This window comes from Nannobrachium achirus (genome assembly GCF_963921795.1).
Source record: "Nannobrachium achirus genome assembly, chromosome: 8".
Taxonomy (NCBI): Eukaryota; Metazoa; Chordata; class Actinopteri; order Myctophiformes; family Myctophidae; genus Nannobrachium; species Nannobrachium achirus.
Window position 1 is genome coordinate 11,802,451 of NC_137817.1, and position 17,424 is coordinate 11,819,874.

Here is a 17,424-nt window from a genome sequence, read left to right on the forward strand (position 1 = left end):
GAGGTACATTTCTTTTCATGAGTAAGAGAGGTCTGGAGCACTGGCTGGCTTGCTCGCACTTCAACACTCCACTGCTCGCCCATGTGTAGCTCTTGGCAAGAGTGTCAGCCAAATGCTTAAAATGTTTGGTTTGAATTTGTGTAGAAAGAATTGAAGGAGAAAAGAGAAAACGGGCATACACGAAGGTGGTAAGCATTGCAATACAGTACGCATTTAAATCTAATATGCATGTACGTGTATTTGCTGGGATTTCCGTCTAAACTTTCGGTCTGCAGTGTGGTTAATTTTAAATGAAGACGAACAGATGAATATGCCTTCAAGTTTGTATATGCACCTGATCATGTAGATCAGTGGTTCTCAACCTGTGGGTTGGGACCCCCTGGGGGGGGGGGTCTCCAAATTATTTTAGGGGGTCCCCAGATGATTAACTTGATGTGCAACGTTGTTTTCTCACTCAACAGTAAACAAACCAACATAAAGTTTAAGTGTATAGAGGGTATCTGCACATTTCTAAAGTGACAATCTAAGGACTTTTTAATACCTCTAAAATGACAAATAAAAAATTGGCCAGATTGTCAAATATTTGAGGCAGAAATTGTGAAAATAGCCGATCTACATGCTCACAACGCCTCGCGTTGCGAGGTGTTGTGAGCATGTAGATCGAATATTTTCACAATAGAATGTGTTATACAAAATGTAATGCGTCAACTCTTGTTCGTGTTCGTCAGGATGGGGGGGTCCCCCATTAAAATATGATTATTTTGTGGGTCGCGGCCTGAAAAGGTTGAGAACCACTGATGTAGATGACCTTTTATGGATCGTTGGTCAATGCATGATAAGCGTGGGTGTGTGTATAGTATACTGACCCTCGGCTCCTATGGAGACCAGTTTGACTCCCTTGCTAGAGATGAAGTACAGGGCTTTGTTGACATTGTTGATCTTGTGGACCCTCATTTTGCCTCGCTCAGGTTTGGGTAACCGTTCGCCTACACACACACACACACACACACACACACACACACACACACACACACACACACACACACACACACACACACACACACACACACACACACACACACACACACACACACACACACACACACACACACACACACACACACACACACACACACACACACACACACACACACACACACACACACACACACACACACGGGGAAGAGCAAACAAAAATGAATGAGTTAGCTCCTGTGCGTCAAGAGGATAACATGTTTCCACAGGCTCAGCAGAAAGACAGAAAGGCAGACGGGCGGACAGACAGACAGGCAGCTAGAAGTCAGGCATCTCCATTTAAAGATATAGTAACATGTAAGATCTCACACACACACACAAAAACTTGTTTAAAAAACAATTTAACTAAATCAGTGTTTCTCAACCACTGTGCCTGGGGACCTCTGGTGTGCCCCTGAGAAGGGTCAAGTGTGCCCCTTGAAACTGCTTCAAAGCCAGTATTGTATTTATCTTTTTTTAAATGATTTAAACTAGTGAAAACAGCCGATCTACAAGCACACAACGCCTCGCGGTGCGAGGCGTTGTGTGCTTGTAGATCTGCTGTTTTCACTACTGTTGTGCGACGGCCTCGTACGATGAAGCAGGGCTTTACTATGCGAAGAAACGTAAAAAATTGAAACTTGGAGATACAAGGTTTCTTCCCGACAGTGACGATATTTACACTCCCGTATTATGTTGGTGTGCCCATGGATTCTTCTTGGGACATGAAAAGTGTGCCCATGCAGAAAAAAGGTTGAACTAAATGTCACTGTGTCATTACTAACAATCAAACAAAATGATTTATCAAATATTTTCTACAGCCTTCTTTCCCAAACAGATGCCACGCAAATTACCTGATATCACCTCCAACAGTAGCATGAGTTTAAGACCATCTCTGAAGTCCTCCTCGATGTTTTCAATCTGTGTGCCAGACTTCCTCAGGTGGGAGTTGCACCACGCCGTGAACGTCTGCACAAGAACACACACACAAAGGAAGGACATTTCAGTCAGGAACAGTCTGGTCATAGCAATGTTGATTTTGTCGACTAAAACTATGGCGAAAATTGTGTGTCGACTGCGTTTTTTTCACTGACGAAAACGAAATAAAAACGAAATAAAAACTACGCTGGGATGACTAAAACTAAGACTAAATATATTGACAATTTCGTCAACAAAACAAAAACTAGACTAAAACGTTAGGGACTAGTGGAGGAGAAAGTAATTTTATGTTTGGTTGTTCTCAGGTGTTGCGTGCTGAAAATGAGCTTGTAGATCTGCTATTTTCAGCATGCAACCAAGTGTAAAATCAGTCATTACGATGCCATCGAGGCCTGCCAAAATACATTTTAGTTGACTAAATCAACTGTAGAATTAGTCAACTAAAATCTCATGATATTTAGTCGACTAAAATTAGACTAAAACCAAAGCTTTTCAGGTGACTAAATTATGACAAAAACTAAATGAGATTTTATTCAAAAGACTGACTAAAACTAAATCAAAATTTGCTGTCAAAAACAACACTGGGTCATAGATAGATTCAACCATGCCAACAAAAGGAAACTAGCCTCCGCTCTTAATTTCTGCTTTCCTACATTTAGTTTTTTAAATTATTATTCAAAATATTTTCAAAGACTTTCCCAAAAAAGCAATTTTTTTCCCCAAGAATTAAAAACAACATTCAATGATTTTTCAGAAATTTCATGAAGAAATCATAGAAAAATCAAAGAATGAATTAGAACACAGATGTTTAAGAAGTAGCGAGAATAGACAATCGACAAGCTCGCAGCCGGGCGAGAAGCAACACGTTGTGAGCTTGTAGATCTGCTGTTTTCACTAGTTTTGGTCCAAACGTCTAATCTCTCTTTTGGGTCACAAGCTAAAATGTTTGGGAATCACTGATTTCTAGTCTCATCCTGGGGCTTAGAGGTTCAGTGAAGACACTGAGGTTCATATGCAGTCGCAGACACATGGATACAGGATGTAAAATTCACATTGTTCACGTCACCAATCGGGGCAAACCAATGCAAGAGTTGAAAGAACAGAATTATCACATTGGTTTCACTACATGCAAGCATAACAGTTTAGATGGGGAAGAGAAAGCATACATCAAGTGCTCGTTTTAATCCCTGTTTTTGTCTGTCTGGTAAGCCTACATTCTTGGAAAATCTGTTTTGAATCATATTATTATTTTGCACAATGCTGTAGCACAGACACAAACATGGCAGGACAAGTGGAAGGTTTGGCATTACTTTTCCCCCACAAGTATTGCCACCAAGAAACCACTAGTGTAAATTACACATAGTGCACATATTACTCCGTCAATCACCAAAATCAGAAGGTTATTGTACTACTACTGAGAATCAATCAATTGAATTCCGAGTACATAAATTAAAGCTCAATTCCAAAGTCTGGTTTAGTCATCTTAGCAGAAGCCTATATGTCTGTATGAGTAACTGAACCCACAACAGACCCAGACTCATTGGTCGCATCAGAGTTCCTGTCTCCATTAGTTTCCAGTCTTTCACTCAACTTCCTCACTCTCTCATACTCTCAGACAGATCAAGAAAACCCCCAGACCTCATCAAATCCACAAATTAGAATCCACACCTCAATCAGAAGTGACGGATCCAGATTCTCAGAATCGACCCCACCCACCACCACCCGGATGCTCTGCCTCACCTTACACCAGGTACGTGTCTGAGTGTCCGTGTGAATTATTTGTGCGTGTGCATGTACAAAAACATTATGACAGGGTGCTGGTAGCAGCCTTGGCCCTCTCCCTCCCCACCATTCCACGGTGGACATCAGCACAAAGGGACCATTGAGCCCTGAGGATAATGGTTCCCTTTAGCCCACCCCTTCGGCCCACCACTCTCGCCGGTTCTCTCTCTCTCTCTCTCTCAACCTACAGGCTCCCCTCTCCCTCAGACCCCCCTGTAACCCACTGACATGATGAGGAAGAGCTTCAAGTATGACTGGGGCAGCATATTGGGAGATAATATACAGTATTTCATGCAAACAAACAAACAAGAAGTATGACGGGGAGAGGAAGCGACAGACAGAGACAGACAGCGAAAACTACAACAATTCCCCACACACCTGTGTGTACATACTGTACCTCCAGCCACCGCCCAAGCCTAACCCTTACACTACGACTAACCAAAATGCTGCCAGCCTTCTGACTGGTCCCTGCCTGCCTGACCAATCAGCAGGCTCCTTCAGCAAAGCAGCGGTTGTTTACTCCCAGTCACTATACTGCACACGAGATGTTCCTGATTACTAAGACCCAGAACAAACAATATTCAATATTCAATTCAATACATACATAATATCAATATGAGGCAACTGAAGTGGATTGATGATGCTAGTGCAGGGCCAAGGACCCCTTAGTTGAGAGAGAGATGAAGCAGGGAACCCCACAACCTTTTCATAGATTCCATATAGTTTCAACGTTTGACAGCGCAATCAGTTTGTCTTGGATTCATGTTCATTCAGATATTTAACCAGTTGAACCGTCAATACTTAAAGGGACACTCCACCACTTTTCAACCTATGTTCATATAATTGGTCCTCACTCAAAAATAGCTTTTCTTTTTTTTTCTTTTTTCCTTTTTTTCAGAGGAGGGTGATTATGGATCCCACTGGGAAAGATGGATAACCACGCCCCGGACTCATTTTTGAAGCTTGCGATTGGCTGAACCGGATGTAGGGAGCGCTCCGTTGTAGTCACTTGGACCGCGCGAGGTGCACCAAAACCCAATTATCATTGTGTTCATCGTGCGCTTGCCCAGGCCTTACGGCCTGGTCATAAATAGAATGATTGCATTCACCACAGCTTCGTAACTCGGCCCTGGCCCGCTCTTCGCGGGCACTCGCGCCTGCGGTGCTCGGGCGCGAAGAGCAGGACCAAGGTCCGCTGGCCTTCGCGCCGCTTGCAATGTCGTGGACAACAACTGAAAACGAGCGCTCTATGCCGTTTCCATCCATCTTTCCCAGTGGGATCCATAATCAGACGGCTGTGGGCAGGTCAGAAACCCATCGTCTTGTGACATCATCGATATCCAATCCAGCTTATAGAAACTGCAGGCTTTCTATTCCTGAAAAGTTGCAATTTTAAAGTGGAAGCCATTGTTCTCGCGATAATAAAAATCTAAATATTTATTTCAAAAATATTGATTACATTTTTTTTGGGGGAAAATGATGATGTCACAAGCCGATGGATTCTGAACTTCCCACAGCTCTCCTAGGAGACTTGGACTGAGTAGATTTTTTTTTTTATATATGGTCATGAACTTTGGTGAGGACCTATTATATGAAGACAGGTTGAAAAGTGGTGAACTACTCCTTTAATAAATTTGACCTTTCACTATGTACTTAGTCTGCTCTTTATCCCCAATACACCAAAGCTCTTTTCAGAAAATAGCCGATCTACAAGCTAACAACGCCTCGCAGTGTGAGGCGTTGTGAGCTTGTAGATCTGCTATTTTTGGCTAAAGTTCTCAGAATATGGACACTAGACTAGGGTTCAAGTGGTTAATATAAAAAAGGAGAAAACAACTTTCCATCACTTGGAGGCCCCCTGTAGTAACTCGGAGGACCCCGTAGGGGTCCCGGACCCCCTGTTGAAGACCCCTGTGCTAGTGGATTGAGAGAGAGGATTCTTGTCCAACCTAGCAAAAGCAACCAATGGGCGAGGAAGAGGTGTGGGAGAGCACTGGCGGGACGTCACAAAGGATCAATTGAGGAGTCGACAACAGTTGTTTATTAGGCCGTTCAGGAAGTGGCAGTGTTGGGACAAGAAGCTCTACCAGGCTGTCAGTGGCTGAAAACAGCTAGATGGCAGCACAATTGCTGCATCACCAGATTCCTTATGGTCGCAAACAACCAAGCTGGGATGGGACCTCTACCCATGTGGCCTTGTGATGTTTGTGTAGAACGGATCGGCCAATTTGTGCTACTACAACATAGTTCAATCACTTCACATGGTCAGAGTGGGATTCAATAGTTCAATACAATAGATAAGTCAGTCATCAATACAAACAACTAGGCCCTTATACAGGCATAAAGCATCACATTGACCTAGCTCACAGAGAAATGCGGACAATAAGGACCAGAGGTAACCAAAGGTAAATAATACCGTCTTTCAAAAGGTTGAGACTTTGGGGGAGTGACAGCCAATGCCATGATAAGATTGTTGCACGAGCACAGTAGCAGGCCAACCACGATGCTCCAGCAGGACCCCTGATAACAATACCTGACAATCCAATCAAACAACAGAGGGGTTCTGAGGCAGAGGAACAAGGACTCTACAGGTCGGGACTTGTAGAGTTCTGGAGTCATGCACTTCTTGTAACAACAGTTTGTTCAACGTCATCACCATCATATTCCGTTTTTGCAAATGGAAACAATAGTTGTTTTATGTCGTTGAAAACGAGGAAGAGAAACACTTCTACTCTTGAATTCTCTGCACCGAATCTGTAATTTAGTAAAGGAAGTAAGGAATGTAAATGTGTAGCTGATGTTCAGGGAAATAAGCTGTACTAATGTCTGACTGGTACTCACACAAAATGCATGCATGAATTTACAGGCCCCTATACCTATAATATTACTCCAGCTCTGAATAGGCCAACATCTGGAATACAATTTACTCAATATGCGAGATTTGCTACAGGTTAACGTAATGGTTTTCATACAGAGTGGATAGACACATTCCATGTATAGGAAAATGTGACATTTGAAGTGAAGAATAAGTTGTCACTAAACAGCATGCCCATCACAGTTTGAGGTTTTTCTAGAATCTCTTTCCAGCATATTTCCTTCCTTTCCGGAGTAAAGTAAAATCCACTTTCTTGATTGTTGAAAATGAAATGGAATCGAGTCTAAATCTGGTATGAATGGTCAAGCAGGATCAGTGCCAGCTAAGCCTGTTAAGCCTGGGCACAAGGGTCCGCTTGTGTTCTCTACTCAGATCAGGTGTAAATGAGAGGATTTCTGACCTGGGCTGAGGCCCGGAGACACAGATAACAAGCCAGCTCGCTCCTGGATGAGGCTGAGAGGAAGGAAAGCAGAGCAACAACCACATGCTCTCACTTTAGGACCGCAACCACATTAGCCTGCGAAATTACATCTGAGAGATTGCAAATGCAACACAGTGGCGATGACTGCAATTTCTTCTTAACCCAAGTAAAATGGTGTTATGCAAGCCCAGGTGAGACCTATGCATGAAGCCACAGGCAGCTTTATTTCACCAATATTGTTTGTGTAGCCTAGCTCCATACATTATCACAACCAACTCAAAAGCACCCATCACACTAGTAGAGTCTCAACCTGAGGTTCTGTGACCGTCCTCTGGGAAGGATGGTTTGATGATTGATTTGACCTCTATGGACCCTTTATAAAAGATTTAGACCCCATGTCCCTCGCAGAAATGCAGGCAAAAACATGTTCAAACCATCCTTCCCAGAGGATGGTCACAGAACCTCAGGTTGAGACTCTACTACACACTGGGTTTAGCATGTGCTCTCAGTAAGTAAAAGCATCGGTGTGATGAGCCTTGTTGTGTTTGACCAGAAGAAGAAACGGTGGGCAGCATGTCTGGAACTAGTTAAGAAGAGTGGGCAACATTCCTCCTTCCATCAGCATGGCAGATATATAACCAACTATAATAAAAGAAACAGGACACAGGGTCTACTGGGGTCAGAGGTTTTAACACATGCATGCATGCGCAGACTGCGCACACACACACACACACACACACACACACACACACACACACACACACACACACACACACACACACACACACACACACACGCACACACGCATACATGCATTCTCTCTCTCCTCTAGTGGAGCCATCAGTAGTGCCCAAGCAGCCTTTCAACTATGACCTTTGGCTGAGCCTATGGGGCAGGGACTAAGGTCAGGTACCATACATTTCACTGCTTTAAAAACAAAAGAATGTTGGTGTTGCTGGCCGCCAACATATACTGTACATCCATCCACACACACTCACACACACACAGATATAAACTGTGTGCGTGTGTGTAATATTATACAAAGAGACACCATTAATGCCCGCTTTGCCATTCTACAACCAAACAAATCCACGCCCAGTTTCTCCAGCTTTCTTTCACCGATCTGATTTTGCCACTCTAAATGTCTCGTGCTCCACCGATTTTCTCACAGAATTATGAATACAAATAAAAACCTGGGCGGTACACCATAGCGTGCGTGTGAGAGAGAGGGGGAAAATAATGGAGGATTTGTGCGAGCAACATGTTTGTGCAATCAGAAATAAATTGGAAGGGAAATACAGAAAAGAAGCTTGGAACGGTTCAAGGTAGAAAGGTGCACAGACTGCTCAGTTCACCCCCATTCGGTCATGCCGGCAGTGCCTTCAGCAAGGACTTGGGCCAGACATTGATTCTGCAATCTTGACTGTCAGTCAGATTGCAGTTTTTCGACATCAAAAACCAGAATATAACCAAAAAGAGGAACTTCTCCGACATGTGCAGTTACCCTGCCAATCATCTCTGTGGATTCACACACAGGCAGCTACACAGCACACATGCCTATCATATGCATGGAATGGCACATCTTATTTGTATACACAGGGCCCAGACTGATCACTGTGATTTGATCATGCTTATTATCATGTTTTTATAGTATTGGAGCTTCCGAGCGCAAGGCTCACCTTCTCCTCCCATGCATTTTATAACTGCAGGAGCATTGTATTCTGCTCAAACTGCTGCTTTGTTTGTGAATGTCAGAGCAGTCCTCATCAAGTGGAGAACAGGACATCATTTTATTTAGCGCTCCTCTAAATGTCATCATCTGGGTTAATTGAATTAAGAAAGAATACATTTAATCAGCTCATGTAACTGCAGTTGACAAGGCCCACATCGGGTCCCTTGCAGGTCCTTATAAACTCTCAGAGTTACGTTAAGACTCAAGATTTTAAAGCATACAGTATGAACATGGCATCACGATGACTCATGTCCACACATAAAATGGACAGAGACGGCAAGAATTGATTCATCTTTCACTCTTTCAGTCCGTCAAGACTTTCACCACTCCTTGGAAAGGAATGTTTAGGAGACAAAAACACCATCGTCAAACCAACTACACATACACACACACACACACACACACACTTCAAATCTTCAAATGCTTCACTTAGACCCAATTAAGCATACACAACAATTACCACACCCAAAACGCCTTCATACATGCATGTATAATGTGTGTGTGTGTGTGTGTGTGTGTGTGTGTGTGTGTGTGTGTGTGTGTGTGTGTGTGTGTGTGTGTGTGTGTGTGTGTGTGTGTGCACGCAAGTTAACAGGCTGCCTGTCACACATGGGTGTGTCCTGCTACACCTGGAAAGAATGACCCAGGCTTGTACACTATGTTATTGCACAACTACCTAGCATTCTCTACATGACTTCAACATGGGGTGTGTGTGTGTGTGTGTGTGTGTGTGTGTGTGTGTGTGTGTGTGTGTGTGTGTGTGTGTGTGTGTGTGTGTGTGTGTGTGTGTGTGTGTGTGTGTGTGTGTGTGTGTGCGCGTGTGAGAGAGATCACACACCCTGGTATGCACCGATGAGCTCATTCTTTCATTGCCATGCTGTTCTAGTGTGGTTGTCAGACCCAAGGTCTGCCAAGTCAAATCTCTCTCACACGCACACGTGCACACACACACACAGCTCTGTCTCCCTATCCTGGCATTTCACTGTGTACGCAATCAATGGCAAACACATTAGTGTCTCGATTCTGGGTCTATATTACATGGTTCATGTATGCACAGAACATCACTTTCACAGCACTTTCATAGCCACACACACACACACCTCTCTGACATACTAGTGTCCCCCGTAGTACTAGTTCACACAGTGAACTCTCTCACTCTCTCAGTTCTTTTCACAGCAGCTTGTAAAATAGTCAACTCAGCCGGTCAGGCTGGCAGACAGGTAGAGGCATGAAGTGTAGTTCAACTCAACTGCATACAGTATGTGCACAAATGCTGCTTTTCTTATGCTTTGTTAATAAATGTACATAGTCATTCTCAGAGGCTACGCACGGACACTCCGCTCACACGCGGCCAAATTGTTGTATATAGGGTGGGTGACCAGACATCCCGGTTTAGCCGGGATTGGTGAGAACAGTCGCGCAATAAAGCGCCTGCTTTTTTGGTGGGTTCTGTGCATAAGACATGCTTCCATAATTGTAGTCATGTGCTTGAAAGAAATTCTAATAAGAGAGAAATTACAACATGGATCATTCATTTGCAATCATAATGTTTAAAGAAAACAAGACAGTCTAGTCTAATGCATCAAGTTATTAACAGCAGATGGCACGGCACAACGCAAATTAAGGTAGGCAACGAATTAAGGTAGGCTATGCACATCTAATATTACTGGTGGTAAATTACTTACTTAAAATGTGTTTATTAGTTTAGTAGATACATGTGGCCATTACTGGGCGTGCAACCAAGTATAAATCTCTTGGAACTCTGTGTGCTTCAAATTGACTTTCACTTCACCAGGCATTCCGTAGTTGTGCAGCGAGACTTGTTTATGCTGTGTTCATTTATGGCCGGAGGTGCTTCTGTTTCATGACATCATGCACACAGCAGCATGCGCTGTGATTGGACTTGTGATAGGACATAAGATGGCTTGCCAGTGGTCTATGGCAGGGGTCTTCAACAGGGGGTCCGGGACCCCTAGGGGGTCCTCAGAGTTAGTACAGGGGGTCCTTCAATTTTTTGAGTGATAGAAAGGTTTTCTTTTTCTACTTTTTTTACACTAACCACTTGAACTCAATATTCAGAGAACTTTAGCCAAAAATAGCAGATCTACAAGCTCACAACGCCTCGCAGTGAGCTTATAGATCTGCTATTTTGGTTTGGTGTAGAGGGGAAAAATAGCAGACTAAGTACATAGTGAAAGGTCAAGTTTATTAGGTAATGACGGCTCAAGTGGTTAAATATCTGAAAACACAAATTGACATGAATCCAAAATACACTGATGATCGATTGTACTGTCAAACAATGAAACTATATGGAATCTATGAACAAATTGTGGGGGGTCCCTGCTTCATCATCGCTCTCTCAACTAAGGGGTCCTTGGCCTGAAAACGCTGAAGACCCCTGGTCTATGGCCATACCATTCAAAACGAACAACAAGATGCAAATAATGCTACATCTAATGGGTCTCTGCGACACTTCCACGTTTGGACAGTTGGTCCTAAGAGTCATACAGAGCCCGGGTTCCCTGGCAGGAGTTATTACAACCTCAAGGAACTTGGATGAAAGCATGCTGGACTGGGCCGGGCCAAAACCATGCTGGCTGGCCCCATGAATAAAGCTCAGTGTGCGCTAGTCTGGCGAGTCTGGCTTGACACAAGGCTACCTATTCTTAGCAACGCACCAATTAAAATGGGGCCGTGGCGTGCAGTGTGGCAGCACTAGCTGGCCATTGTCGCAAACTCACTTTCTCTCTGGTGTGGGTTTGCTTTAGTCACCCAACAACACAGGTTGGCTATTATGTGCGGTTATACATGCAAGCCATACTAGCTCAGTTTTAACTGGATTTTCCCAGCTCGACACATACAGTTAGTATGTGTGAGCGTACACACACACACACACACACACACTGCACGTGGACATTTGTATGGCCTAATCTTCTTATTAGAGCACCGTTTCCAAAATAGTGGGTCGGGACCCATTCGTTGGTCGCAAGACAGATTGTTATGGGTCCTTTTGTTTTTTTGTTTCCTATATTTAGTTTTTTAATTATGAATCAAAATATTTTCAAAAAACATTATTCCCATGACATTTTCAGTAATTTCACGAAGAAATCAAAGAAAAAAGCGAAGCGACAAGTTGTGAGCTTCCATGGATTCCAGGGACTCTGTGGGTTCATTTAGGGGCGTCATACGTGCATGTAACTCTTAAGGGGGGTTAAGGGGAGACCTTGAAATTTGAAAGTTTGAGAAACACTGTATTACAGGGTTCACAGTCAAGGACTTGAATTCAATTCAACTATACGCATTAAGTAGAAGTTTGAACCATGTGAACCTAATATCAACCCCTAGAACGGTAATAAACCCATTAACCTCCATTCTAGAAACACAGAAAACTCAATTTAACCCCCCCAATAGTACATAACTCTACATGCAGAGCGTCTAGCTCCATTCATAGAGTTAATATGTAACAGGATATCCAGCCTGCTACTGTAGTGCTGCTGCAGCAGCGGTCTACTGTCACACTGCTGGAACTTGATACAAGCCCCCAGGGCAGCCCAGGACCTGCTACGACGATATTACGATAAGCGATATTATCGTTTATCGTGATAAAAAAACACTCACGATAATCGTATCGTGGAGATTTACTTTACCGTGATATCGTCCTCCGTCTTGCACTGGGATCAATTCACCTTTTATTTGCCAAGCTGCATATTTGGTACCATTTAAATCCTCTATAATTGGTAAAAGGTACTTAAAACGTACTTGATACAGTATTTTTTTCACACTATCAAATGTCTTTGCCGAAGAATAGCTGATCTACAAGCTCAAGTTGCGACGCGTTGTGAGCTTGTAGATCTGCCATTTTTGGCAAAAGTTACGCCCTAGGATAATGGATTTTGATTATCGCAATATCGTAAATCGCGATTTCTTTTGTCACAATATGAAATGTTCATATCGTCCCATCCCTAGTGTGTGTTAAAGTGTGTGTGTGTGTGTGTGTGTGTGTGTGTGTGTCTGTGTCTTTGCCTCACACCCAGTGAGTGGGAGGAAGGAACAAGCTTCATCTGAATGACAAAACAGCTGTTGGACAAATTCAGCATTCTCACAAGGCCTCCCAACACAAAACGCGCAGCACACCGAAATCCGTCTGTTGGCATCGTCCCCAATGTAGAACTGATGAATTAAAAACGTGCACTTAAAGAGTGTAACAGCCAATCAATGGATTTAGAGGAAGCTGCTCTCAAGTCACAAAGACGGAGGAGAGGAGAGGAGAGGGCAGAGGTTGCCGGGTTGCCCCATTCTCATCCTCTCATGTCTGGAGTCTGGACAGGTGATCATTAAGCACACGCACGCACGCACATACGCACGCACGCACACACACACACAGGGCCTCCTATCTGAGACATGTGCTGACAGGTAGTCACTGAAGATGAGCTCTAATATGGGGGACATTTTCTCATGGCAGAGACAGACAGACAGACAACACTCACAGTGTGCCATGTCATTATGTGAGTCAGCAGCTTTAACACAAGTATTCTCTACCAAGTAAGGCTACATCATCATATTCAGAATTTAAACATTTGCTAAATATTACATTGTAATTGTATACGTTTTTTTTTTTTACAGCTTTCAACTTTATTTGCAGCCAAGAGCTTTGCACGACACTAGAAAGTGCAACGTTGTGTAGATTGATTCTAGACAAACAGGGGTTTGAGTGGGTCCTTTCCTTGAGGGGGGTTTCAGAGAGGGTCCCCAGCTAAATCAATTATAGTTAATCCTCACCATTATTGCATGTACAAGTTATATAAGCAGAGAATGCACAAGGCTATTTTGATCAGTTTCACGGTTAACTGACTCTATAGACAAGTACATAGAGAGTAAAGGAATTATGGACCAAATGACAGACCAAATATACTCATACTGTATATAACAGCAACATTGTTTTAGATTTGGGTTCCAAAGATAAGAAATCACATCAAATGGGGGTTCCATGGACAAATGAATATCGAAATGGGGGTCCTTGAAATTCTAAAGAACTGGTCAAGAACACCTTTTCCATTTGCTGCAAAGAACTGCAGTCTGCAGAACCGTGGTACGGACATTATATAAGCCAAATATGGCAATTTCCAAAGTGTATTGAGTGCACAAGCGCCTGGCTGGCACTGTCAAGCAGACAAACGTCTTTCTTTCTAAAGACCTCCTAATATAGAAACAAAGGGAAAGGAGGATTACGGGAGGAAATGGGAGGAGAGGAAGAACGGAGGAGGAAGAGCAGGAAGAGGAGGAGCAGGTAAGTTGATGGATGCAGGAATGTGAGGAACAAAAGAAGAAGAGGCTGAGGAAGAGGCAGGGTGGGAGGGTGCCCACATTATCGGTTAAATCAGGGGTCTTCAACGTTTTCAGGCCAAGGACCCCTTAGCTGAATGAGAGAGAGTTGAAGCAGGGACCCCCACAACCTTTTCATAGATTCCATATAGTGTCCATTTTTTTGACAGCACGATCGATCAATGTATTTTGGATTCATGTCAATTTGTGTTTTCAGATATTTAACCACTTGAACCATCAATACTTAATAAACTTGACCTTTCACTCCGTCACTACCTGTTGAGCCAGAGTTACACCCTGCTACAACAAGCTCACACACTGTGTATAGTATGCATCAGACGTTGTGTGTTTGTTGTTGTTGACCAAAATGTCGAGAAAAAGATCCACAAGGCTTTTGTATAAGGGGGCTTAAATTGGATCGAGTGTGTGTCCATGACAACCTAAAGACAGTGTTAAATTAACTTTGGACCCATACAATGTTAACTTAGTCCAGCCTTCTCTCACCCGTCTGTGGTGTGTTTATAACTTCATTTATTAGACATCCTGAGAGAAATAACACATAGACGAGTGAAATGATTGGGTTAAGAGTGATCTGTGTGTGTATGCGCATGCGCGCGTTCGGCCGCGCGTGCACGCATGTGAGCATTTGTAAGTGAGTATGTGGCTGTATAGGAATGAGTAACCTGAGAGCCTGCAAAAACCACTAACATGAGTGACTGTCACATATCCATCTCTCCCACACACACACACCATCTCATTCTTAGGGGAAGTTAACTAACATGTTGACATGTGCAATAGCACACACACACACACACACACACACACACACACACACACACACACACACACACACACACACACACACACACACACACACACACACACACACACACACACACACACACACACACACACACACACACACACACACACACACACACACACACACACACACACACACACACACACACACACACACACACACACACTTGAGGTGAAGATGGGAAGAGAAGAGACGGAAATGAGGAAGGCAGGGAGAGAGGGAGGTAAAGTGTCTTGGCGGTGTAGTTATTTGGTGATTTATTTATGACTCTTCCTGTCTTTGTTGCTCAAAGAACGCTACACTGGGTTGGGTTGCACAGTCACTGAGGGTGTGTGTGTACGTGTGTGCGCGTGTGTGTGTGTGTGTGTGTGTGTGTGTGTGTGTGTGTGTGTGTGTGTGTGTGTGTGTGTGCACGCACATGTGTGTGTGTGTGTGTGCCTCTGCCCCATCAGTTAACCCTTCTGGGGTCAGAAGAACCCAGATCCTTTTACAAGGGGGTGGGGTCAGACTGGGGAGTAAAGAATTTTTAAACACACAAACAAACATCACAGTGAGTTGCTACTCAGCCTATCTTTTTAAGCCCGAGTTATACTCTGTGGCATATCGGTGTCACGCACCACAGATAGCAGATACAAGCTCACACACTGTGTATAGTATACACCAGGCTTTTCTGTGCCCTTTGTTGATGTTGACCAAAATGTTGAGGAAAAGAGCCGCAGGGTGTTTGCCTTAAGGGGCTTAATTGGACCTTGGCAATGAATTCCCCTCAACCCCAACCTAAATCACATAACACTATGTCTATATTTTTTGCAATGTTTCGACAAACAAAAAAAGGCAGAATAATCCTCTTGTGTGTCAATAGCAGCCGCTTTCACAACAGAGTTCACAGCACATTTCACAACACTCAACCACAGACATATTCATTTGAGCGACAATGTTGCATGCATCATTAAAATATCAACTCTGCTTGACTGCAACACTTTGTTTCTTCATTAGTTTACTCTTTCTGCATTCAAACACTCCTATTCAGAGTGACCTTTTAGTACGCACGCAGGTTACGGTTTCAGTGTCTAGACAAGCAGAAGTCACTTCACTTCTTAGTTACATGCTACTTTTGGGTTCTCTAGCATGTAGACCTCACTGCCAGCCACTATAATCCCCCTAACAATATCAGCCCATCCAAAAACGCAATACGCTCACACAGAAATCCCTCCGAGATTAAAAGCATTAATCCTTTAAAGTATGTATAATCATTCTACTGTGGCTCTTAGAAGACCACCGCAGAGAACCTATGGAGACAGGCTTCTTCCTTATAAGGTATAACAGGCTGTGACAGCAGAGTACTTTCAAGAGTATTGAAAGGGTGAGTGAGGATGTATGTTTTACCTGCAGCTTTGAGGTTAGAATACAAAGATATCAGCTCACACTCAAGGGTCCAAGCCACTCGGCATTAAAAAGATTCATACGGTAGATTTGTACTTCAAAAAGAAAATAATCTGTTTTATTTTTAAGGAAAAGGAATATGGGGACTTTTTGTTCACATTCAGCTGAAACTTTTTTAAAGGAAAAATAAATATGGACCTTTTGATGAACTGACAGTCTGATGAAATGCTTTTATAATGAGCTGCACAAAATCTCTTCACTTTGCTCATTTCCTTCCACAAATGTGCCACAGTGCACTGGTTATCCATTGTACTTGTGCTTATTTAGATGGTGATTGATTACTTGTTCACATTATCGTACGTTATTTGGATGGATGGTTCGCTGTTCGCTTTTCCACAGATGCTAAGTATATTATTTAGACAGATCCTAGCCTAGATTTGATGTCTATTGTCTACCTGCCAATTCCTTTCTTGGCACTCTTATTCACTTGACCACATGAAACTGTTGACTAGGGTTCATGCTTCTTGCTCTGATCTTACACTTTGGATGTCACTCTGGATAGGATTGTCTACTAAGAGTGAACACAAGTGTGGTTGTTCCAGTCACCCGGAACATTTTTAAAGTATAATAATGTGAAGTGCCGAGTTTGGGTGAGCCGGTTTGTCTTTGTTCTTCTGACAAATGGGTTTGTGGTGGACGACACAACCGTCCTTCCCCAGAGAGTCACAGAGAGTTCAGTGGGACAGTGAGTGACAGAGGATGGTGAGATTTAATCAGAGATTGTGACCCTTCCTGGGACGAAGGGTGGGACAGAGGGAGTGGTGGGAAGAGACTGTGACCCTTCATCGGAAGGAGGGTGGGGCAGAGGGAGTGGAGGGGAGGGAAGGTAAGGACACAGCAAGAAGAAAAGAGGGATTCTCCCACATGTGTCTTAAGCCTTTGATCTCAGCTCCAAAAAACACCCCCTGGACTGCAAGGAGGAGATAGATGGATACATGGAGGGAGAGACGTATGGAGGAGGTGAAGAGGAGAGATGCAACGCGTGTTTCCTAAACCCACCAGGATGGAGTTAGAACTGCCTCGCGGAAGCGCCCCTCTCAATAATCTTAAAGTCGTACTATGTAACTTTTTTT

General features: G+C 43.4%; 1 protein-coding gene across 2 annotated transcripts in view; it reads right to left on the reverse strand.

Annotated features, from left to right (window-relative positions):
• Positions 1-17,424, reverse strand: part of actn4 (actinin, alpha 4) — a 77,834-nt gene that overhangs the window by 27,783 nt on the left and 32,627 nt on the right. For both annotated transcript variants that reach the window (XM_080730866.1, XM_080730865.1), the window contains exons 2-3: positions 1,869-1,983; positions 867-986 (exon numbers count right to left, since the gene is read on the reverse strand). In XM_080730866.1, the coding sequence (XP_080586992.1) occupies positions 867-986; positions 1,869-1,983 (235 nt within the window). The remainder of the gene's footprint in view (positions 1-866; positions 987-1,868; positions 1,984-17,424) is intronic.